This window comes from Oxyura jamaicensis, chromosome 1 (assembly GCF_011077185.1).
Source record: "Oxyura jamaicensis isolate SHBP4307 breed ruddy duck chromosome 1, BPBGC_Ojam_1.0, whole genome shotgun sequence".
Classification (NCBI taxonomy): domain Eukaryota; kingdom Metazoa; phylum Chordata; class Aves; order Anseriformes; family Anatidae; genus Oxyura; species Oxyura jamaicensis.
The window spans coordinates 136,236,392-136,261,520 of NC_048893.1; the positions used below are offsets into that span (position 1 = coordinate 136,236,392).

Genomic DNA, 25,129 nt, shown 5'->3' on the forward strand with positions numbered 1-25,129 from the left:
ATGCCAAATATAGGTTTTCTAGAGGGCTTCTACATAGCCATCAGGTTATTAGCTATAATTGTTTTTACATTTTAGCCCAGCACTACTTGCATCAGGTAATTGAAGCACCTCACTGCCGCCTGTCTGTGGAGGGGATCACTGGAAGCCAAACCACTTGTTCCCCGCAGCTGCAGCCCACACCCATGCCCGAAAGCTGCAGCACAGCTTAGTGAGGAGCAGGCAGCAGGGGCTTCTCCACTGGGAATTCGACTCACATTTCTCCAAGTTCAGGCTTTGCTCAGCTGGGAAGATACAGTTGCTTTCCACCAGCTGGCTATACCAGTGCAGAAAGCACTCAAGGCAGCAAAAGCATGTCTATGCCCCAATACCCGAGCCCTGTGGAATATTTTAAATACTTAAATGAGGCAGGAGAGAACAATTATCCCCTTCCTAACAGAAACAGCCTGAGGACGCCAATGGCCATAGTTATCTATGGCAAGTCAAGCTACTTCAGTGTAAGAAAAGTTGTGAATACATGATATAAACTCTAAAAATGATTTAGTACTTCCCCCAGAGTAGCAATTTATCCCTAGCAGAATCAAAGTGAAATCCATCACACAGCTTGGTCATCCGTGCACTACTGCTACAGAGCAATTTATTGCTCAAAGTATATTCTGTGATGTGTCATCCTTTGCATGTCCATTGCCAAGATGATTTGTCCCACATCTCCTTGAACCAGAAGCAAGGCTGAGACTTTTCACATCCATGGTCTGTTCAGAAAAGCTTTTCCCACAACTCTGGATCCAGTCAGTGCAGTACACAAGCACCTCCACCCCCACCATCTACTTCAGCTGGCTCTATACTGCATGTTTCCTCTGCCTGCTGTCATCTGCCTCTTTCTCACAATCTCATTTGTGGACTAAGAAATCTTTCTTTTGTTTCTTCAGAGGAAAACCTGTGAAACTTCTAAGCACTACCCCAGAGCAGTGATGGGCCATGAGATGGCCATTACTAACTCGGGACAAGATCTCAGGATTGCAGTCAATAGTTCCACAGAAAAAAAAAAAAAATACACTTGATGATCTGAAAAAAAAAAAAAAAAAAAAAAAGGAAAAAAAAAGTGGAAGAAACTATTTGGAAAGAAAGAGGGATAAAACGATCATTTCATTGTATAAACCCATGGTATCTCTATACTAAGACGTTTGAGCAGTCCTGCTCCTTCCTGCTACAAGGTTGCAAGAAACTTCAAAGACGACCAAAGGTCTCCAAAAAGTTGTTGGAGAAGCTTCCATGCAGTGACTGAGTAGGACAGATCCCAGCAAGGACTTTAGGAGCACCACCTAAATGTGCAACAACATTGTGAAGGCCAAAGCCGGGCTGGAATCAAAACTTGTTGAGGGTTGTGAAGGACAATAAAGGCATAGGTCCATCACCAGGAAAATGAGGCCTAAGGAAATTGTGGCTTTGCTACTTGATGTGGCAGAGCACCCAGAAAAGACTACATCAATCAGCGCTGTCTTTACTGGCAAGGTGTGCTACTGGGGCTCCCAGATCTCTGTGGTAGCAGCGAAGCCTTGGGGAGATAAGGGGCTGCTCACAGCAGAGGAGTTATTCAGGACTTGAAATATAAAAGCTCAGGAGATCAGATGGGAAGCAACCAAGCACACCGAGAGCTGGCCAACATCACTGCAAGGCCACCTTCTACCATCTTTGAAAGATCGTGATGCTCATGCAAGGCTACCAGAAACCAACAGCAAGGAGGATCTGGGGGTCTTAGGGCTGAGAGGCTTCACTCGAAACTCTGGGAGGTTATTTCCAGGCTGAGCAAGAGCAAGGTGGCTGGGAACAGCCAGCGTGGATTTGCTGAAAATGAATAATGCCTGAGCACGCTGAGCAGGCCTGTGATGAGAGGACTGGCTCTGTGGGGAAGGGGAGAGCAGACGATGGTGTTTGCTTGGACTTTAGCCCATGACTTGGCTCCCTGTAGCACCCCTAGAGCCAGGCAGGAGGTGAGGACAGGACCTGGGGGCTCTGCAGCAGGGCTAAGGGAAAGCAGGAAGAGATTGCATCTCTCTGAAAATTTTCTTCGTGTTACTACTTCTGGGGTGATAGGGGAGCTCATGGCACCATAAACATTACCCTAAATCTGCTATTTTACTAATTAAAATGGGCAGGTTTGGCATCTGTGTGGGAGAGGGCTTCCAGACACAAACTGTGTGTTTTGGTGAGCACTTTTAGACGAGCACCAAGGCACAACGCCGGCCTGAGCCCAGCGATGCACCCCGCTTCGGGACCACGCCGAAGTCCAAGGGCATTCCGCTCAGGCTTCATACCCCAGTTACGTGCCTGGGGATGTGCAAGGACCGGGCGTGCTGCTCCAGGCCCATTGCCCTGAGCCACGTGTGAGATTTTTTAAAAATTGAGAATACGGGAATATTGAGTTAAGTACGGGAACATTGCGTTAAACACGGCAACATAGCTGTGTTTTATTAAAGCTCTTAAAGACACACGCAGAATAAAGATTTGGCTTCGGTTTCACGCTTTTAAGAATGTATTTTCATGCTTTTAACCGTTTATTTTAACATTTTAAGAGGTTCTAGCCCCAAATTACTTTTTTTTTTAACCACCCCGCCTACCGGGTTTCGAGCAGGGTGCTCGGCGAACCCCGCCCCCCCGGGGGGGGGCCGCCTTGCGCGGGGGGCCGGTCCCCCCCGCCCCCCCTTGGCCCTCTTCCAACATGGCGGCGGCCGCCTCCCTCCCTCGGCCGCCGCACGCCCCCCCCCGCCCCCCTTCCCCCCCCCCCCCCGAGCCAAAAAAAAAAAAAAGCAGCGGGGGGGGAAAGCGGGGCGGCGACTCTATGGTACCGCCGCGCGGCTAGCGCGGCCCCCTCCTCCCCCCTCCCCCCTCCCCTCCGCGCTCTGCACGCCGGGACGCGCCGGGTCCTCCTCCCCGCCCGCCGCCGGTCCTCCGAGCGTGCGCCGCGCCGACATCGGCGCTCTCCCAAGATGGCGGCGCGGGGCTCGGGCTGAGAGCGAGGAGCCCGTCGGCGACAGGAGGCGCACCCGCGGCACGGCACGGAACGGCCCGGCTCGGCTCGGCTCGACACGGCACGGCACGGCCCGCCTCGGCCTTCCCTTCACGTCCCGTCCCGTCAGGCCTCGGTGTCTCCTCCTCGTCGTCGTCGTCGCCCGCAGCCCCCGCATGAGCCCGGCCGGCGGCGGCAGCAGGCCCAGGTCGGTAGCGCCGGGCAGGGCCGCGATGGGGGGGAAGGAGCCCGGCTCGGCCCGGCACTGAGCAGCGGGAGGGCGGCCGGGAGGCCTCGCTGCTGCCCGGCCTCGCTGCTGGGGCCGGCCGGGAGCCGCGGGGGTGAGGGCGGCCGAGAGGGAGCGCAGGTTGTCCCCGAGCCGTTTCCTAAAATGCAGCCGTGAGGGGGCTGCCGGGGTGCTGAGCGCCTCTGGCTGCTTTCCTTCGAAAGGGACGCTGCGGGTCGCCAGGGTTTGTGCGCGGTGTGTGGACGTGGTGGGCAGTCGGAAGTTGTGCTGCTTAGGGCACAAAACGCGCTCCACAACTCTCCCGTAAGTAATCCATAACCTGTAATCGATAGACTCGCTCCACCTTTTTCCACTCTCTTTACTTAATGGATTCTTTTCTATGTATCCCTCTATGTAAGAGGTGTTGTTGCAGTCCAGGGACAAAGCTTGTCCCTCGCACGTCACTTCTGAGCTGGTCTCTGTCTGTTTGTATGGAAACTTGCCTACCTCAGTAGGAGGCCGTGCAAACCTGAGGCTTCGTGAAAATCAACGCATCAGATTTGATTTCTCTTGCATATCTGCCAAAAAGTTCTTTGCTGTGAAATGGTACCTGATTTTTCGCTTTGATTCCCAAGGAAGTAAAACCTATGTGATCGTGTTGTCAGTGTCTCTTAATGCATTCTTTAACTGGCTTGAAAAGGAGAGGTCTAAAAGATAAAGTTCCTGAAAGATACGTGCAGGCAGCATCCACTTAGAGAGGAATTCCCCGTCAAGGAGAAAGCTATGGTGCAAGTCTACCTGTACTGTTAGACTGGGTGGGAGCAGGGTGGAGGTGGCAAGAAAGCAAGTAAGTAGGAAAGCTACTGGAAAATGTACTTTACAGGTCTCCCAGACCACTTGCTTTGGGTGGTGTTAAAGTATTTGAATAATGTGGCAGTAAGCTCTCTGTGCGCTTTCATCGTGGAAACAGCTGAAGGTACTTTTTTCCCATCTGAAAGTGCTGTGAAACTCCGTGTTTAATGATTGTGTTGAACTGAAAACATGAGACGTGCATCACCAAACTCCAATGGATATTCAATAGTTTTCCTCACGTGCATTTGCCTTTTAAAGCGGATGCTCAGTTTGCAGTGCTTATGACTGTTGTCTTCGTGACAGGGATGTTCTGTCAATTCAATACAGACAAATCTCAGCAGAAAAAGCTATGCCACTGTTCAGGTTCAGGCAGAAAAAATACCTTTAATTGAAATAATATATGAAAATAGTGCAATATTACAGAGACTGTTTCTTGTGAATGTCACGTTCCACTTGAAGTGTTTACTATTTAATGCGGTATCCTTCATAGCAGAATTAATAAGTTCTCTTTCTCTTTACCAGAGCTGTTTGATATTTCTCTTCACTGCGGTAACCCGAGTTTCTCCCAGGTACTTAGAAATAAACACACACCAAGCTAGGTAGTAAAATAAATGATTTCACTTTTCTTTTTTTGCTACTTTTGTGTGCATCTGTATTCAAAAAAAAAAAAAAAAAGCTTGAAATAGTGGAGGTGTTTGTCTTTTTCATAGCAGTGAGTTTCAAAGCCTAGTCACTTAATCCAGGGCTTCTTCAAAACTAACGTATGGGTTTTGATCATTTTTTTAACAGCAAACAATTTTCAATCTCTTTTTACTTACTCCTTCTTAAAGACATGTGAATGATGATCTTGTGTGAATGGAAGTTAAAACTTTGTATGTTAAATATATCTAGGGACTTGCCAGAGTCTGTTAGAGCACCTTGAGACTGTACCTGCTCTAATCAACTCAGGAAAATACAACAGGTTCGCTTCGTTTTCATTCAGCTTCACTTTTTGTAAGAGAGAACGCGCTTCAGAAATATGTACCTGTAGTGTGAAATCATGCTTATTTCACTTTAAATGTGTGCTTTGTTGATGTGTTCGTTAATTTTTCCATGAATTCACAGGTTCAGCTTAACTGAATGTATAATTTGGAGGAGGGGCAGGAATATCTTTGAGTCAAGTTTTAATAGTCATAAACATATAAACATGTTTAAGCATATAACATTTTGTTAAGCAATAATTAGTGTAGTGCATGATATGACACTTTTAATGGAACAAATTAAGTGTTTATATTTTTTAAATATGCATCTTAATTTTTGCTGTGTAGGAAAGATCTGTGTGTTGTGGTTTTTTTGTGCTTTTTTTTTTTTTTGCCTATACTACTTTTGGTTTCAGTTTACTTAGGGAATGTCCAGAGAGTATTCATTTTTTAAAAAAGCAGGAAATGTCTTTTTCCCCTCCCGCCTGCACCAGTGTATTCAGCCGCTGGAAGGCAAAACCCACTATTTCTTAAAAATAGAACACGAAATTGAGGGACAAAGGAAGGGAATTCCTAAAGTATGTAGGCATACATCTCATTTCAAGTGTCAGTCTTCGTTTCTGGTCACTGTAGTCCAGATCTTTGCTTAACTTCGGTTAATGATTGATATTGATTTTATTTATTTTCCTTAAGCTAAATGTTTTTTTCTGAAGTCTGCAGTGTATTTGAGGTAGCTACGAGTTGTATAGAGAGGCAGTGTTCATGGGCTTTCTGTTAGTAATCAAATTCTGATTTGTATGTGGAAGAAGAGGGGCAATAAGTTTGCTGTCAGAGTCTGTACCAAATAATTCAGAATTTGGATTTTACTATCATTAATCTCCTACTTTGCCTTACCAGCCACCCCAAGAGCCCTGTACACGTGGCTTAAATATTTGTTTCCCAGAGACAACAGCAATGAGCATGTCGCGTGTTTGAAGTGACTTTTGTTCTTGCCACCTTAAACACTTTGACCTTAACTAACATTTACTGCATGAACTTCCTGTATATGTAGCCAGCACCTGACTGCCTCTTGAAGCGATGTGTGGCCCGTGAACGAAAGCTGGGAGGCTGCTGGCTCATCTGAGCAGCAACGTGCATAATATATCTAGCTGGTTAGCTGGAAGTCAGCAAATGCAGTGTGAAGGTAATAGTTGGTAATGAAGCCATGCTTCAGCAGCTGTACCAATTGGGGAGATGTTTCTTCAGGAAAATAACCTCAGAGTAGAAAGATTTGAAAATAATAAAGTAAAATCAAATGATGTTTAGATCCAGGATTCCTGCTTGGCAATGTAACATACGAACAAGTCTGACTTTAAATGACTAAATTTGAATAGTTCCACCTTTCTGTGGCAGAACGTATTGACAAAGTAACTTGTTGATTGCACGAGTACATTGTAAATTAAATATCATCTTACAGAGACTCCTCATATGAATGAATCTCCTAAAGGAAGCGTTAACTGCTTTTTGCTTTTAATAGGTTGAACCTGCTTCCCTGTGTTATGCAGACTGCTGACTGGAGGAAAGGGGTGGAAATCAGTCTTTACTGATACTTGTTCTGTTACCGCCTTGCATGGATTTTTGTACCCGTGTTTTACAGGGTGGTGAAGAATTAGGAGAAGCTGCAGTTGTTCAGCTGAGTGGATCTAAATGGGTAGCTTCCCTTTGGACCTTCACTCCTCTGTCTTAGGTAAGAGGGATGACCTGCTCCTTTTGAAGCAACTTGCATTTCCTTAGAGCAGGCGTGTGCGTGTTTTAAGAGGAACTTCTAGCTAGTGCAGCAGAGGCTTGGACTTTTTTGCAATCTCGTGGTTTGAAAAGGATATTCATATTATGTGGTTTTCCAAGGCTTTTCAAAGAGCATTACTGCTTGCAACCATCCAAATGTGCTCTTATGCTTATGTACTGGAAGAATCATGCTCATCTTGTGTAGGATGCCAACAGTGGGACATACCAGAGGTGAATTAGAGTTGTGATGTTTCACCACAAACTGGAAGTGAGGTACCAGTTGGCTGCTTGACATGCAGGTTACTCATTTTTTTCATGTTATATTCATTAGTGTATCAAAGAACATACTTAAGATCCTTGTGTAATGTCATTTTGCAGGTTGTGGCCTAAGGAATGAAATAAGCTAAGTGTATCAAAAACTATAAGGTACCGCGTCTCTGTTTCAGACCTACTAGATACCTTGGTCATGGTGGGCCTCGCATTAACCTGTGCACTCACAAGCAGGAAATCATGGAGCTGGTGTTTAGGTTTGGTGGTGTTTATGTTGGTCTGGCACTGATGAGTTGATGTGGTTTTCTCCTCATTCTGGTAGTAGCATGGCAGGACTGCTGCTCTCCTGTCCGAGCTCAAACTGTAGGGATGAGGCTGGGCCTTCGTGTCTTCTGCACAGAGACAACCACACTCTTCCTCCCTTTGGAGGACCCCTGTTGGGACTTCTTGGTACTTCCATGATGCCAGAAAAATGTGTAATGTGAGTGATGGGGATGGAAAGCAGACACCCCCTTTCCCTTACCTTCTGGAGCTGAGCGCGGGGGGGGCAGAGGGGGCAAGAGCTGCCTGTAACGGGGTGCTGAGCCTGCCCAAGCAGCTGGGCTCCAGCATCACTTGTCCTCCTGCTCTAGTGTGCTCTGTGGGACCAGGCAGGAGCAGCTGCAGTGCCCGTTCTGGGAGCTCAGCTCCTTGAAGAGCCACTCCACTGCCCCACAGCTCAAAGTGCTTCAGGAAGTGCTGCTGTGCTTGTGGGCAGATTTTTCTTTGGCTTTGGTCAAAGATTATGGTTCGTCAGGTGTTTGAGCTGATGACTTCGATGTTTGTAACATTTCAGTTTTATGGTGTGGTATTTTTCACTTTCGTAAAAGGTATCAAAAACTTTCACCAAGCTAGATAATACTTAGGATGTCTATCACTACTTGAGAATTTCCATTTCCAATGTGATGCTTTCATCTTCATCTGAATATGGTTATACGAATGACGATTACTTTCTAAATCATAGTGAAATCTAATGCCCAAAGTCTTGCTGACCACTGTCATGCCTTAACAAACATGTGCCCTGTTCTTTGTTTAGAAAGCCCAAGGTACACCAGTGTGCGCTGGCAACTGTAGCAGCACCTAGACACTCTCTCAAACTGTTGTAGCGAAATTGCCTATTGTGGGTGGTAGAAATACATTCTTGCTGTCCACACAAACTGTAAATTCTTCCAGTTCAAAGGTCAGGGGAGTTGGTAGAGGACCATATTGCTTCACTTGAAATAACCGTGGTTCTCGATTGCAAAGGTTGAGCCCTTTCCTTTGTAAGATGGTGATTAAAAACTCCGTTTGCATGGTTCTTTTTGACCTGAATACCTGCTTTAAAACATCCTCCTTTCAATAATGCTTGTTTTATTTCATAAACATGCTAAGAATGTCTCTGATGGAAGAAGTTCTTATTTCAACTTAATTATTTGAAATCGTGTGAGAATCTATATTACTAGGCAGAACACCTACCATTTTCTTTAGGATAGCATGCTTAAATTCTTCTCTTCCGTTCCTGTCTTGTGACAGCTGATGTGTGCGGTGTGTTTGAAAAGATAGAAATGATCATTCAAGCTCCTGATAGATGTGACACTGTTACATCTTTCATCAGGCAAGAAACAAGAGTTGTAAAGTGTTTTTCATAACTTATAATTAGTTTCTTAAATATTTTTGCAGTTCTGTACACTACAGTTGGTTAATTCAGTAGCTTGCCATCTCCATTAATGTTCAGTGCGACTCAAAGCCTTTTCTTACTGAAAATGTATGATGACAGTCACAAAAAAGCAGCACTCTTGGCTCTGGTCACGAGACAGATTGAGGGTTCTTTATGTGGAGTGGAAGCAGCAGTGTTAGCCTTGCTTTTAGCCACACGTGCCCATTTGCATCTTTTTTAAGCAGCTGTGGCTTAGTGTTAATTAGTAAATACACTGGAGGTAAATGTTGAAGTACATCTGATTTTGTGAAGTTACTTTCATTCCCGTTAGAGAAGCGTTGCAGATCCCACATTCCCTTTTTTTGTTGGTGTTCATGGAGCCTTCCCGCAGGCTGCTGGGCACTTGCCTTGCTGGTAGCTGGTGTTGGGAGGGCTGAGGAAGGAGAGCTGGGAGTCCAGGTGCTTCACTTCCGTGCTGTTGGAGTTACTTGCCACATGTGCAAGTCTTCTGTCTCCTTTTCCTCTGCTCGGGTCTTGCTCCTGCCATAACTTGTACTGTCTTCAACTGCGTGGCTTCAGTTACGTTGGGACCCTTTGCTTTCTGGTCTCCTTTTGTGGGCAGTAACTGTAAGATCCCTGATAAATGTATTTATGATTGTTCTCCATGCTGTTCTTTGCTTGTACTTGGTGCACACTGTAAGCTGGTGCCTTTGTACCTTAGGGGATGCTGAGTGAACTGTGTGTAGACGGCGTTGCTTTGGGTGGGTACAAGAACGTGTGTGTGAACAAATACACGTACATTCCAATTTCAGCTGGAAGTCCTGTGGTATGGGATGAGAAAATACTGTTCATGTTTGTAAGAAACCTTCTAGCCGAGTTTGCCTAATGGCTTCACTGTGAAAGTAGAATTATTCTTGGTGCTGGTGCTGTAATACGGTATAAAACAGCTGGGTTTCTGCTCATGGTATGGAGTGTTAGCACCACCTCCAAACAGGAAAATCGTGTTACTGTCTCTCACTGTTCAGACAAATTTATTCTTCTGAATGTTAGTAATGTTTTTTTTGACACACGGATGAACATGATGTTATTAATCCTAATTATATATAAATCCACATAATTATCGTAATTGTGTGTTGAAGTCTTGTTTCGTTGAACACTTAGACTGCCCCGTTTAATTCTTTTATTTAAAAATAGAAGTAGTGCACTAGCTGTTGGTGCTGTAGAGCTGAACTGGCACAAATGTGCCTCTCTGGGGTCATTCCTTTTCGTATCCCTGGTATGGGCCTTTCGTACTGCGTGGGTCCTCTGTTGTTTGACATCTTTAAGACAAAGCTGAATGTTCTCTTAAGCTAACCAGATCAGGTTTTCTTTCCTGGGGATGCTCCGATCTATGTCAGAAATCAGACTGAATCAGCTGCATTGAATTTGTTGTTCTCATAAGGGTTTTAGAGCCAAGAAATTAAGTATTAAATTTCATGGCACTGAAAATATGATACCTTGCACCAAATAAGTAACTTTCCAAACAGTAATCAGTAGGGTTCTTTAATTATATGCCTATTTCTATGTTACTTAGGTTCTACTGTGCTTGTTAGTTGCTTGTTTTTTTTTTTTTTTTTTTTTTTTTTTAAAAAAAAAAAAAAAGTTTGGAGTTTAGGCATAAGTCCCTTGTTTATTGTAGTTTTTCTAAAAATGAACTTTTTATAGAAATTCTTATCAAACTTAAGCAGTAAAGACAAAGATGTGGTTCTGTTCATGAATTCTTTTGAATGTTTTTTCATACTCTAATTACTGATGTCTTTAATCCAAAAAATTAAAAATAAAAGGGGCAGGGCAGGAGAGAAAACTTGCCAGAATCTTCGAGAAAAAGGAAATGGATATTTATAATGAACTGGATAAACAGAATTATAAAACTGGATTGCATCACTGGAGAGGAAAGAATAGGGAACACTCTGTGTATGAACTTTCTGCTCTTGCAGTTTTCCTGACATAGTATTTTATCTGTTGTAGTCTGTATTGAAAGGATATGTTTCCTTTAGTTGTGAACTTGTGAGCAATGGGATGGCTGTTCTTGAATATGTTGTCTTGAAGCAAAAATATGTTTTTTGTTAGCATGGAGCATGCTGCAAAAAATTAAATAAAATGTTTTGCATTATAGGTACAAGAACTGTAGAAGTCCGTGGTAGAATTTGGAAGAATAAGTTTCTGCAGCTCTGGAAAGATATGGTATGTTGTTTTAACTTTAGTTGTTATAATTACTAGCATACACACAATATATGAATGTAGTTTTTTTCCTGATTTAAAAAACAGTTGAAAATAAATTCAGGTAAACATACTCATTTCCCCCCCCCCCCCCTTTTTTTGATAGACCGTGATGCCTGTTACTTTTAGGCATAGTCCTTTGGAAAGATGGGTTATTTGATATTCCTGGAGAAAATAAATACTGATGCTGCAACATTGATGAATTACCTTTTAGTCTGTTTTACAAGCTCAACATTATGCTACTACCATTTGTCTGTTTCTCAATGGATTGGATAAGAGCTGGTGCTGTTCCTTCCTGTTGTACATAGTTGTAGTCAAGCGTGCACAGTTTTTAGGTATAACTTGCAAAATAAGCTCAGAGCTACAAGACAATTTAACCAAACATCACTGTAAGCAAAATTTGCAAATAGGACTGTTGAGGAACACAGAAATGTAACCTCTATCAGCAGTGTTAATGTCAGTCCGTGGTACCTTGTGTCTCTTTTTGTCAACACTCTTAAGTGTCCAAGAAGCTCAAAAATATATGTACATGCATTACAGCAAAATTGGAATGTTAACTTGTAGCTATTCTCATTCCTATTTTCTAACTTTTTACTGGCATGTTCCAATGGAGATACCTGGTAGTACAGAATATCTGCTCCACTCTGTAGTGGCTCAAGTTCTGTAGAGTTCTGCAACTCGAGTCAGTGATTTTTTGGAAACTTTCTGAATTCAGAAAAAAATAGAAAGTTCAGACTTTTCTAGGTTATTGAATAGGTCTGTTAATATAAAATATATAAATATACATAAAATCATATGGGGCTACTTCAGCAGCTATGTCTAAGCTATGCATGTACCTTATTTTTTTAAGTGCTCTAAATGTGGGGAAGAACTCAGTAACTGCTGATACAAGTTTTATACCTGTGTGTTCATCCGGACCCTTCTTTTGAAGATAGTTAACATAAAAACATATGTAAAGTTTTGAAACCTCAACATTGCAGAAGGGTTGTTGAGTGTCTTTTTTTGTAAAGTTCTACTTTACAGGAAGCTATAGACAAGAGCTAAAAACAATTTTAAACTGAAAATTTAACCATAGCATATGCAAATTAAAACTAGTAAGTTTTTTTAAAAAAAAAAAAAAAAAGTTGCATTATCACAATCCAGATGTTCCTGAGAGAATGCTATAGATTGGTCCTTTACTCCAGCAGGCATCTGGCAGGTAGTCTATATTCAGTTTTCCACCCACAGCACCTCTGGGACCACCCACCTGCTTCTTGCTCTCCAGTTTCAATGCCAGTTGTGTGTATGACAGCTCTTCAAACCAAAGCCATTATTTCTTTACTGCCATTACTTCTGCTGGCTGCTTTTTTCCTGAATGCTTAACTACTTGCAACTGTATGTATGCATAGTCTTTGTAATGATATGCACTTCATGAACTGATGAACAGGAATCCCCCTCTCATCTGCTACAACGTGCAAGTAATGAAAACTAACAATATCAGAAAAACTAAAGGTTGTGCTACAGAACTGCATGATTGTTTGGTTTCAATATGAAGTATATATAAACAAACATGCTCGTAATGCCAAAGAATTAGGTGAACAGGAAGGTACTTTATGTGGAAGAGGGAGGATGGAAAAATAAAGCAAAATAACCAAGCTTGAGCAAAAGGATAGTTGGAATAGAAGTTTGAATATTAAAGCTGGAATGTAGCTGTAAAACTTAGCTGTTTGGAAGATAACTTGATACCAGCCCAGTAAACGGAGGTCTGCTAAAACAAATTTAAGTAGATGATTATATTTTACCTTCTGATGTAGAAGGGATTTTCCTTTCTAAATTCTATGTAACTTTGGAGGGAGCCTGAAGTAGCATACATCAGTGAGATAGAAACAAATGGTTCTTCCAGAAAAAAAAAAAAAAAAGGGTTTGTGTGGTGGAAGAAGCATCAGCTATGGCCCAAGCAAAAAATGTAGGAATTAAAGATAATTGTAGTTCTTTCCCTATTTTACAAAGGTGAATAAAGTATATATGTCATCTTACAAAAATATAAAAGGAAAAACAAATGCTGGGGGGAAGTCTAGTGTCTAGAGTTGTGAGGACAGTTTTAGAAAATGAGAGTAACAAACAGACCTTTAGCTTTAGAAGGAAAATGGGAGCAAACATGAGACCACTTTCTACTACTATGTGATTTGTAATCAAGACATAGCAGGTATACAGATAACATGGGGTGAAGCTTTCGTATAAATCTGTAGTTGATTTCTTAATTTTGAGATTTACTAAGTGCTCCAAATTCTACCTTCATTAAACTCAGCATCATAAGTTTTCACTAAAGGGGAAATTCCAGAATGGTACTAGCCTTAATTTGAAGATAATAGCAAATTCAGATCCCCATTCCAAATAACTTATTCTTCACTATCCTGCATGCTTGAGTTCCTACACTAGTTTGAATTTTTCAACCTGTAGTTTCTTGTCATGTGTTTTTGTGCTTTCTTTTAATTGGAGGATTTTCTATGCTGTGAAAGGCTTAGTTACTTCCAGTATTGTCATTGATTAGCTTGGTTAACTTTAAACTCTTTCCATTACTTCATTACAAGGAACTTTATCCCGTTTTCATGCTTGCTTTGTGTCTCTCTTCTGCTGTTTCTGGAATGCTTTGGAAGAATACTGAGGAACTGGAGAATGGGCTCAAGCTTTTAACATGTCTGAAGTACTTTGGGCAGATGAACAAACACCTTTCCAGGAACTGTTCATGAATTGTATGTCTTTAGCTGTTAATACTGGGAGCATGTGTGTGTTTGATTATCAGCTCTGACTGCTGCGGTCACTTTTGGTTAGCTTTTTCCATGATGGAATCCCATTCTTTTGGTCTTCTAACTATGTGCTTATTTGTTTGTTGTTATTACAATTGAACGGGTTTAGGTTATGAAGTAGTGAAGAAAACTTCATACATATGCCTTACTGCTGGTTTTTGCAGCTCCTTTAGGTTTTATATAATCAGACTTTATTAGTGGCTGTTTTATTTTACTTTAATGTAGCTGATAATTTGACCTATTAGTAGTTTCATGAAAAAAACTTCTGGAGTCTTATGTCTATCCATGCTTTCTGTGTTAGTAGCAGCACACAAGCAATTGTTTCCAACCTTAGTGGGAAGTTACAAGTCTGATGCACACCTACTTAATTCTTTTCTGCAAGCTACAGTTAAGATTGAACTTAGATACGGAGAACATTCTGCAGTTTTCTCCAAGACACTTGATGAATCAATCTCAAGTCCTAAATGGCCAGCTTTCCCATTAGCTGTCAGCTCCCTTTCTGAAGGACTACTAAGCTAGCTATGGCAGTTAGGAGGGCACCTTTTGCTGTATGGATGATGACTGTTCATTTCATCGTGCTACTCAGAGTCCTTCTGGAAATACATCAGATTGGAGAAAGACATTCATTCCGGGGGAAGTCAGAGGGATCCTTCAGTAAATGTATAAAGGCTGTCTTCCTGGTATCTTCCTGAGAGAGAACCAGAGAGCTAGTTATTCTTAAATAAGCAAGTCAAATTCCAGCACTGGAAGTTAAGGAAGGTCGTGACACATTTTGTATTGGTGGATCAACCCCTTTTTCATTAGATCATCCATCAAAACGATGGTCTTAAAAATAGGATAGAAGCTTACTCAGGTGGAAACTTGAATTATTTTCTAAAGGAAACTTATGTTCTTAAAGTGCCACCTCTCAGGACATCCATCCTCCTAGCTGTCAATCAGAATTGTTCCTCTGCTCAGGGGTTTTCCTAGACCTCTGATACTGAGTGTCAGCCACCAGGTAGCTGTACTGTCACAGCTAATGGACACCTGGAAGTCAAATAATACAGGGAAAACAGTAGGTGTAGGAAATCCATGTAAGTGACAACTCTCTGATTACTGATGAATGGGTACTTGTGTTCTCCATGGCGGGGCTTTGGCTTATGTTTGTTGAAGCTGCGTGCCTCTTCTTGACTCATGTTTGTGATTCCAGACACTTAAGATTCAGGGAAATGTGTAAGGAGAAGGTCTCATCAGGCTATGCAACAAAGTTGCTTTTAGCTGCTTTTGAAGCATCTGAACGTGGTTTGACTGCTTGCTTTCACCGATTTATTTCCTCCCTCTTCTTCGGCTGCCAGGAGTATTCTTTTCAGAAAATCTGCACCTTAGAGAAAGGAGTGTCATCTCCAAGTACTGCATAAACATTACTTATCCTGCTCACTCTTGATGAGTGCTACTCTGTGCCATACAAGGCTCTTCAGATACGGGGTTTGAGGGCATAGTTCTTGTGTATTGTCTTGCTAATTTTAGTATTTGTCACTACAGTCCTGCTTCAGTCTTCATCTTTGAAATAGTCACTCAGCAGATATAGATGTCTGTCCTGGAGCATGCCCAGTCCCAAAGAGCCTCCAGCAGCCATCTCAGGTTTCTCAGGCGTAAACTATGCTCGATACCTTCAGCTGCCCTGTGTGTTTGTAAAAGGCTAAACTGTAAACCGTGCTAATTATGACAGTGAAGACTGGAGAAATCTTTTTGAGTAACTCAGCTCTGAGAATAAATATTTGCTCTGGAGCTGATTTAGGGTGAGAAGGTAAGCTACATCCAGAGTTTTTCTGTAAAGGAATACCTGTGACAGAAAAGCAGGTGTCCTAGGTCAAGTTCCTAGCCATTCTTCCCAATGCATTTTTCCAATATGCTAGTCTATTTGTCAGTGTGGTTTCCCTTTCCTAGTCAAGTTGTCCTCTGACTCTTAGCAGTTTTTTCTGCCGTGTTTGGTTCCAGCAGTCAAAACATGCTGTGTTTGAACAGGTACTCAGCATAAGGGATCTCTGGTAGTCTCCTTCACACCCACCCCATGTTTCAACGTGCTGGTCTGTTAATGTCAGCAAACAGTACTCTGCTGATGGGTGAAAGAGGGAGGTTTTAGTAAAAATGAATTTTCATCCATGCTATCATGTGGCCAGTCATATTCTGTCCCACAGGACTGGCAGCGAGTATGAGTAGGGGATGTAGGATGAGAAGGAGATAGGAGGGAAAATGATTCACTAAGGTTTCTTGCTTCTGGCATCTGGATTGTTGAAAGGGAGCATGAGGTTTTTGTACTTCAGTACAGTAAATCCAGTCTTAAGGTACCGTGTAACAGATTTGAAATGCTGCAGCTGCATGATTCAGAGTCCTGATCATAAGATCAATTTGTAGATACAAATTTCATTACAAAGCTTGGATGAGTTAACATCAACTTTGTGAGGTTCATGCTGGTTCAGATACTGTCTCTGTTAACCTGGGTGCTGTAAATTCAGTTTGGTGCTTCAGTAAGTCTGACTAACAGCGTTGGGTCTGTGTCAGGCATGGACACAAACTTTATTTGGCCATGACTGTGCAGCCATCATCTCAGACTGCGCTCTTTAATGTTCCAAAATCGGATGGTTTTGAATTCAGCACCGGCACTTCATGTGTTCCTTCACTGTTGATGACTGAGTCCATGACTTCTTCCATATGAAACAGCCTCAGGTATATCCAGTTTTACTGATGTGCTTTTACGCAAATGAAAGACAGCTGCAGTTAACTTCTGCTGATGGCCTGGGTGATGCAGGACACCGGTCTTGATAGGGAGTGATTGACTGAGCCCTTCCCAGAACAGAAGCTGGTGCTTAGAGCAGACAGACAAAATGCGGGTTTCCCAACCGATGAGGCATTAGAGCTTACACCACTGTCCTCTTTCACCAGAGTACAAAAAGTTATTTGGGCAAAGAGCTTAGTTTTTCATTTCTAAGTGCATTCTTACAGTGCCGTTTTGCATCAGTTCTTAAGAAAGCAGCAAGAAGTAAGATTTAACTACAGAAGAAAACACTGCCTTACAAATAGGCTTCGGTTTCTTTAGGGCTCTCCTAAAAGCAGATGTTGTCAACCCATTCAAGTGCCATAAAGCAGTGCTTTCAGGCTTCTTAATTTTGCATCAGTTTCTTGTTTTTTGCTATTGTTCAACAACTGTTAATTTGAAAATCTTTAACCCTGTCTATGATTTGATGTTGACAGATGAGGAACCGTTCCCATTGACTTTCTCCCCTTGCACTGTGCTTCTAGCATTGACTCAGTTCAACTTCAACCATTTATACCTGTAAATTGTAGGTACTGGAGAACATCCCTTTTGTTTAGGAGGTTTTCAGATGCTTGCTTCTCTACTTTACTTAAATCAACTGCACTTGTGAAGACTAGTATTACTGACTTCAAAATTAAATGGCACTTTACCTGTGTCAAGAAGTGTACCTGACAGAACTAAAAAGCATTATTTCCAAACTAATAAAAATTTCACTCCGTTTTAAGGATGCACTTTGTAGTGGAGTGGCAAATTGTAGTAGAATGGCAGAAGTCAGCAGCTCTGACAAACTTGAGGAAATTGTAGGACTTGTTCAGCAATTTCATATCTCAGATGAGTCAACAGGTACAAATTAGTGTTGAGAGTTCTCGATTGCTCATCAAACCTAAGACCTTTCTGAAAGACTCTCATGGTATGTTGGACTGAAGCACGAAAGCGTTGTTTGATGAAACCTTTAAGGCTGTGGGATGTACTCTCGGTGTTTGCACCAGATTGTGATGACTGCAAGTGTTGCAGAGCTGTGTGTTGGTCCTCAGTAGCTCCTTAGCTTGGGTGGGAGAGAGAAGGGGGTGATATTGATTGTTGAGGGTTATGTTTGGAGATATTTTATCAGTCAATTTTAGTTTAGAGTAGAAAACAGCAATAGGTAAGAGACTAATTGGTTCCTTTTCAGCCATGGAAGTTATCAGCTGGGGTGGTCCCAGGGCACCCTGGGCACGTGTATTGCTGAGTGATCATTGGCTGCCACCTGTGTGACAAAGTAAAGGACCAACCATTCAATTTAAGCCAGTGGAGCCAGATCATGGGAGACAATTGGCAGGTAAAAGACCCTTTTGAAAACGTAAGGGAGAGGAGAGAGTCTGAGCAGCATAAATGGAGCAACTAACCTGAAAGACTGGCCACCAACGGCAAAACTTGCTTCTCCGAAGCTTTCATGCAGCTTTAGCTCACTTCATTTTGGGGAGAGGCATACAGCAGAGTGTAGGTTACGTGTTCTTCCCTTTGAAACACAGAGCTTCTTTAAGGAACCAGTATTAATTGAGTTGTAGCAGGGAAACAATTTATCCAATTTTATTGTAGTTAGAACCTAAAGTTCATGTTTACATGCATCCTTCCACATCTTTAAATGCTTCTTGTCTTGACGTCAAGTGCTTTCTGCTGATCCAAGGGATGTTTTTTGTTTGTTTTTGAGAGACTAAAAATAAGTTGATGAATTTTCAAGTTCACCAGTTGTGTGTACTGTAGTAAAGTATTCTCGCAGTCTAGAATGCTATCCAAAAATCAACAAGTTTTTGTGCAGTAAGTCTTAAATTTTATGAATAAACTGATTCTGAACATCTTTACATTTTTATGTAGCAGATTGGCTGAAAATAGATTGTAAGGACTTTTAACAAAATTATTTTTACTTATTTAGAGTTGTTAAGCTTATGCTTAGCCCACCGTGACACAGGACTGGTGTGACAACCTGGTTTTTAATCAGTGACTCAAAATTGTGATCACCCTGATGTCACCGAATGGCCACAGCTTGTAAAAGGTAAGACTGAAGCATACCGTGTTTTTTCTAAGGGTCATTATTAGAATAATATTTATTTTGTATGTTTAATTTGTATTACTTGAAGTTAATTCTATAAATAGTACTCAAAGATATTGTTTATTTAAGATCAGTCAGCTGGCAAAGTTGACTTAAACTTTTTTACTTAGAGTAATTTCAAAGCTCACTTAGCTTCTTCCTACCTGCTTTTTAAATTGCAAGCGTGGTGGTGCTCCATCATGCTCTTCTTAAGAGCAAAACCATCACTTAAAAGTCTCTAGTGACTTTTACTGTCATACTGAAATTCTGTATAAATTGTTTAACATACTTAAGCAATTTGTTCTATTGTTTTTAAGTGTTTGTCCAGGAGGATTGGTGAAAAATTTGTAGACTTGCATACCTTTACTTTTCTCTCCTAGGGAGTTACAGTGGAGGTAAAAGGAGGGGCTTGCAGAATGGAGAAGTTGCTCCCTGTGTTGTTGGAAGTGAGCCACCATTTGAATTCGCTAGCTCATACTGCAGTATTCAGATTAGATGGTGTCTCGTGATCAGTTTCTACCATCTAACTCAAAGCTGAAATTTGTAAGAGCATTTGCTCTGAGACTTTTCTCTGGACAGAACTTTTTTCAGGTTTTAAAGCATGATGAAAGGACATCTTGTACTATATAGTTGTTTTACAGTACTGTTGCCTGCTTAGAGGAATAACAAGGTATCTTGTTTGTAAATAATTACTTATTACAAAACAGCTTCTCAACAGATGAGTACAATTCCTGTAATTAGATTGATCTTCCATGTTGTTTTAATGAATATTGAAAGATCATCTTATTTGGTGCTTACATTGTCATTTAAAACCGGTTAAAATCCAGTTACTGTGTGGATTAATATTTCTGCAACTCATTTTTACAGTAGATCTGCTCATGTTACAGAAAATGAGAATCTGAAGGAAATTGAGCCTTTTTTTTTTTTTTAGTAGAACTGATTACATCAGGGACAAAACCTTTTTTTTTTTTTAAAGTCAACTGTGTTTGTTTTTTTTTCCTGAACTTTTCTGGAACTCTCTCATAGATTATACATAAATCATAAGGGTAGGAAAAGATCTTAAATATACTGATAGCTGTGTTTACATGTCTGTACTGCAGACTACCAGCTACTTTTTTGTATATTTAAATGTCAGTTTGATCTTCTTCTGTAATTTTTCATATCGCTGTGTTTTTTAAAGCCTCAGCTTGACTAATACTTGACTTCTTTAACACCACTATTTCACCTGTACTTTCATAGCAATTTAAAGCATTGCTCTTATCCAAAGCTTCACTGTGTTGCCTTTCGTATGAGTAAAACAAAGATAGCAGCTGCCTCAAACTTGCAAGTTGTTTCTGTGCTATTGGTTTCTGAAGTCATAGATGTCAATAGAGGAGTTAAGCAGTACGAATATAAAGACTTTCTATCAATCCTCAGGTTGTATGGCTTCAAGCACTTACCTGTATAGGTAAATTAGGTAATTAGGAAAAAAAACTGAGGTTCTTTCCTCTCTGATAAGTATTTGGGGACTTGATTTGTTCACTGGAGTCAAAGGGGAAATGCAACTTCCATTTGTTTTCCTGTTGAGCATTATTTTTTCCAGCAGCTGTTTCATCAGTCCTGAACTTCAGCGAGTAAGGTGAAGATCACTTGGAGGCAATAAGCAGATCAAATTTTGAGACTGGGTAGCTTTTTTTTTTTTTTTTTTGAGCTAGAAGGTATTTGCATTTTAAGCACGAGCGTAAACTTAGTTGGATAGTAAGTTCGGAGTTCCATCCCTAGCGTCAGTTGAATTTTATAACTTAGTGAAATGTAAACAAAAAACTTCCTGTGTGCTGCATCATCTGTCACTGCACAGTATCCAGTTAGCCTAGGAATTTTAATTTGTCTACCAGGAATGCTTTCTAGGCACCCAGTCTGTTAGTATAGTACAGTTTGGTAAAATGTAGGAAGTTACTGAGATCTGGTATGTCAGTAAAGGAGCTACAGTAGAAAACTGTGAGAATGTTCCAGGCTTTGGTAGCTGGGACCATGTAGTGAGGTAATGCAATGACATTTAGGATTAGTAGAAGTGCTTCAAGCTATGGTGGAATAGCATTTAAAATAGCATGGGTGGCCATGTAGTAAATCAAAAAAAAAAAATAAATTGCTGTGAACAAAGGCTATTCTAGTAAAACTATGGGAAAGCCTGCTTAGCTGTGCTAACTAGAGTCCCCTAGTAAACTCGGTTGAAACCTCCTAAGTGAGCTCTATTTGCAGATGTTTGTTTACTTGTGTTTAGAGAAAGCTCTATCATGAAAGACACTTCTGTTCATGTAAGCTTCAGAGTTTTGCTGTGATGGCTGTGCTGTGTTTCTACTCTCACACAATATGTTCAATTTAACAGTTCTGGTCAACTGTACCGGAGTCTGTATCACAGTGAATGTTGGGTACGGTTAACGATACAACTTCAAGGCAGCTTAAGGTGATTGAAGTTAAAAACTGCTACTTTTGTAGTGCCTTATTTCTTGGCTCAGAAGTCTCATCTGGCTTCAAACTCCCTGGGTAGGGGGAAGCCCAGAAGACAGGAAAAAATAAATGTCTAAAAAATAAATTAACTTCCTGAATCATTCCTGGCATAATGAAGAAGATGGGAATAAGAAGGAGCCAAGCAGCTGTAATTTAGCTGACTTAAGTTAATATAGAACTATACCCTTTAAATAACTCTCTAAATTAAGTTAGTGATAGGCAAGCTGCACAGAACTGCTGCTTGTGTTCAAAAATGTCAGGCAATAACACCTAATTCTCAACATTACTGGTGGATCCATTGGTTGGAATAAATAGAAAACTGGCTGTAGCTCTTCTGCTCTGTGAAATTATGAGCATAAATCTGAGTAATGAGACATGAAATTTGTTTAGAGGTTGTTGAGACCTGCTTCTGACCTGCTGTAGCTGTATCTTAGAATCCAACTGTTGATCACTGATATACTTTGAATATATGTTTAGCTTACAGAAATGGTTATGAAGAAGTTATCCTTTGCCTTAATTGTGTCCTCAGATTTATGTTTAAAACTGTCTTTTAGAGTTTGGTCACGAGTTAAATGTACAAGTGCACAAAAGCTGATGCTTTTTAATTACAAAATAACTATCACTTTGCATTTCTAACTTCATACTGTAACGACTTAAAATAACAAAGAGTGCTTAAGGCTTTATATCTGTATTTGCAGATCACCAGGAGAACCTCACTCTGAAAACATTGAAACTAGCCGAATGTAAGTATGTGAGTTTGGTGTATCTCGTGTGAAAATGTTTTGAACATGTAGCATTTACTCTTGCACCTGTGTAAAAAGAAAGGCAGAAGCTAATTAGAACTATGGAATCACCTTAGAAAATTTCAAACTAATGTTTTGCTATGAAAAATAATCCAAAATCTCTGTAGAAACTGATTTTTTTGGGTGAATAGGTTGAAGGGAAAGTTCGGAGGTTTAATTTAATGTGAACCAGTAGATGGTAGCATAATACAGTGTCAATAATCTTCAGGACTATATTCAGATTTGACAGTAGGGGTGTGATTTCTACCTGCTACTTGCTAACATCATGCATGGATTTGAAGACAGCACAGTACTAAAGGCATAGTACATGCTAGTATCTATTTTGGCAGATGGATTGCTGAACTAAGAAAAAAAAAGTCTGTGATTTGGAAAACTCATATACTATGTACTCCTAGAAACAGCAAACTAACTTCCTTTCACTAAGCAGTATTCATGTAGCATCATGCTCGCAGTTTGGAACCTTACTTTGGTCTGTCTTTATTAGTCCAGAGGCCAAGATTAACTAGAAGCAATATTATATTAGGCTGAAATGTTCATTTCTATTTCAAATTAAAAAGGGTTGTGGAAATGAGGAGACCATTAAAAAAAAAAAAAGTTATTTGAGGCTTTATTCTTATGTAAGTTAGCAAATGAAGATTCTTTTCTAGCTATTCAAACCATCCTGTCCTAGAATTCGAACAGAAAAACCACAAGATTTGCTCTTGTGGCTTAGAAGTTCCAAAATAATAGAGGGAGTGTATCCTTGTTGCTAGGGTACTGTCCTAGACTTCAAAAGATCCGGGTTCATTTCTCTTCTGTCTGAAATGTCTTCTGTGACCAAAAAACAAATTGACTGTTTCCTTCCCTCCCTCACCCCAAGTGGTCTAGTATTTTACACAGCACGGGCTGGATGCCAGTTTCAGGAGTTGTCTTGCAGACTAGGGATGTGGTCTGAATGGTTCAAGGACTCCCCTGGGTGTAGCTGCCCAGCATGTGGAGGGGCAAAGCTGAGGTGAGCAGCTCCACATTGAGCTGCATACCTAACAGCTGAAGAGGAAGTAAGGAACACTTCCCCTTGGGTTTTTAGGGATTCACTGGAGCAAAGTATCTTCTTGCATTAAGAGTATTTCTCCTGGGATGGTGAGTTTGCTCTCTCTCTCATGCCATCAGCACCAGAAGTGCTCTCAGCTGATTTCTTAAGGGTACAGGTTGCAGAGATTCTCTCCTGAGAGGTGACTGGTTACCACTGCATGGCAGGTGTTAGAGCTTCTAGGGTAAAAACCCTGCCATGCTCTCTCCTGCATAGCAGCCTGCTTTATTGTTCCTGGAGCAAGCTGAGTTATGTTCCTTTGTAGCCAATTTTGTGGAATCAGGCTGTAGTCTGGCTGTAATCTGCTCTTGATATTGTAAGTTGGATTACTGCTTTTTACCCTTTGTAAGGACAGATATGTCAGGTAACAAGGACCTCAACAGGTGTCAAATGAAGACTGTTTAAAGACCTATGATAAATCAGAAGGAAAAGCCAGTACAACTATTTTCCCTTCCAGCAGATTGACAATTTATGCCTGTGTTCTCCTTAAAACTGAAGCTGAAAAATTAGCATCTGCAGTACCAAGCTTTTCTGTGAAAGCTGACTTTTTTTTTTGATGCAGAATAATGATAGGAGTTGCTCTACGTAGGTTTTATGTATCTCTAAAATATATGCTAGCCAGTCAAACTGTAGGTATCATATGTTTTGAGTAGTAGTTATATGGTATTAATACATGGTACGCTTGCAAAAGGAAATTTTATAAAACTGTAGGACAATGTGATGTGTACATCACCAATGAAGAATTTCTGCTATCCTACTGCATAGTTGCTCTCACCACATAAGGTGGAATAGCATGCTGGGTAACAGAGTTTGACCTCCAAGCCTCCTGTGCAGCTAAAATACTGGCTGTGTTATTAACATGCCTATAATTCATTAGGAAACTCGGGGACTTACGCAAGTGTTTTGTTATTTGCACAATAAGTGTTTAAGTTGTTTTGCTCTGGTTGGCTGATATAATTGCTTTATTTGTTCCTGTCTTGCATTGCAAAGCTCCATACCAAGAGCATGGTCACATGTTTCACATGTTAATTAAAAGACAATAAAATATGACTCTTTTGGACTCTGCAACATTCTTCCATGGATAAGAATTTTATTTATCCCAAGCTTTTCAAGTTCTGCCTCTACTCCTGATGAACAAGCATCTTAGTGCAAGCTCAGAATTAGGAGTCCTTTTTTTCCTTAAGCATTCATTCAAGTCCTTGAATTTTTCAAGATCAGCATCTTCTCCTGTCTGAACCTGCCACAGGACTGCAATAATCTCTGGCATCGATTGGTGCAGCTTTCTAAAAACCCATTTGAAACTAATTTACAGAATTTGTCATCAATAACATGAAGACCCTTATAAGTTCATGTACTTTCCCTCTGCTTACTGTGTTTTGTCACATATCATATTGTTTAACCCCACCCATCCCCATTTAGAGTGTTGCGGCAGTTCCATTTGATGCGTAGCTATCTCACTTCGGAGTAGATTTCATAGATGGTTTGATTCCCTTCAAAAAATGGCAAAGGGAAAATTCTGCAGCAGCCTCTGAAAATATGCCAGAAAAACAATTTACAGCCATTGCAAATACATACACTGCCTATGTAAGTATTAGTGTTTCAGCATACCTAGTGCCTTCTAGACATAGAATGTCTGAAATTATTTTCTTCGTAGCTGGAAACACAGGTGGATTTGCATAAACTGGAGCTTTGTAATCCACAGATGCTAGACTTTTCTTAAACTGAAAGTTAGGGTCTTTCGGTCTTCTGATCCCACGTTGTTTGCAGTCAGTTTCTGCGTGACCACAGGTGCTGTTTTAGGACAGCGTCAAATGGAATGAACACACAGTAAAAGAATGCTACCATGGGAACCTAACTCATTACAAACTCCAGAACTTTTTTTTTTTTAACTTGAAAAAAAGAGTTGTGGGATTGTCCCTTTCCTGTACTAGGCCTCTTTCCTTCAAGGTGTACAAGGGGAGTCCATGTTGATCACCATTTAGGTCCCTTCTCTGCAGGTTGGTCTTAGATGTCAGTCCTCTTCTTATATCAATACTTTTGTCTAAAATAGTTTGTCTTGTGTATCAGGCAGGCTTGTTACAGGAACATAGCAGTGGCCCAGGGGGAGACAATG

At 41.0% G+C, this 25,129-nt stretch overlaps 1 protein-coding gene across 7 annotated transcripts in view; it reads left to right on the forward strand.

Annotated features, from left to right (window-relative positions):
• The first annotated feature begins 3,152 nt into the window (after positions 1-3,152).
• Positions 3,153-25,129, forward strand: part of UBE3A (ubiquitin protein ligase E3A) — a 50,011-nt gene continuing 28,034 nt past the window's right edge. For 2 of the 7 annotated variants that reach the window (XM_035315410.1, XM_035315420.1), the window contains exons 1-5: positions 3,153-3,212; positions 10,906-10,973; positions 18,502-18,621; positions 19,038-19,103; positions 21,843-21,887. In XM_035315410.1, coding sequence (XP_035171301.1) covers positions 21,886-21,887 — 2 coding nt within the window. In that variant the 5' untranslated portion in view covers positions 3,153-3,212; positions 10,906-10,973; positions 18,502-18,621; positions 19,038-19,103; positions 21,843-21,885. Of the gene's footprint in view, positions 3,213-6,677; positions 6,768-10,905; positions 10,974-17,760; positions 17,908-18,501; positions 18,622-19,037; positions 19,104-19,154; positions 19,328-21,842; positions 21,888-25,129 lie in introns of those variants that run through there. The other 5 variants (XM_035315381.1, XM_035315426.1, XM_035315391.1 and 2 more) reach the window with 4 other exon arrangements.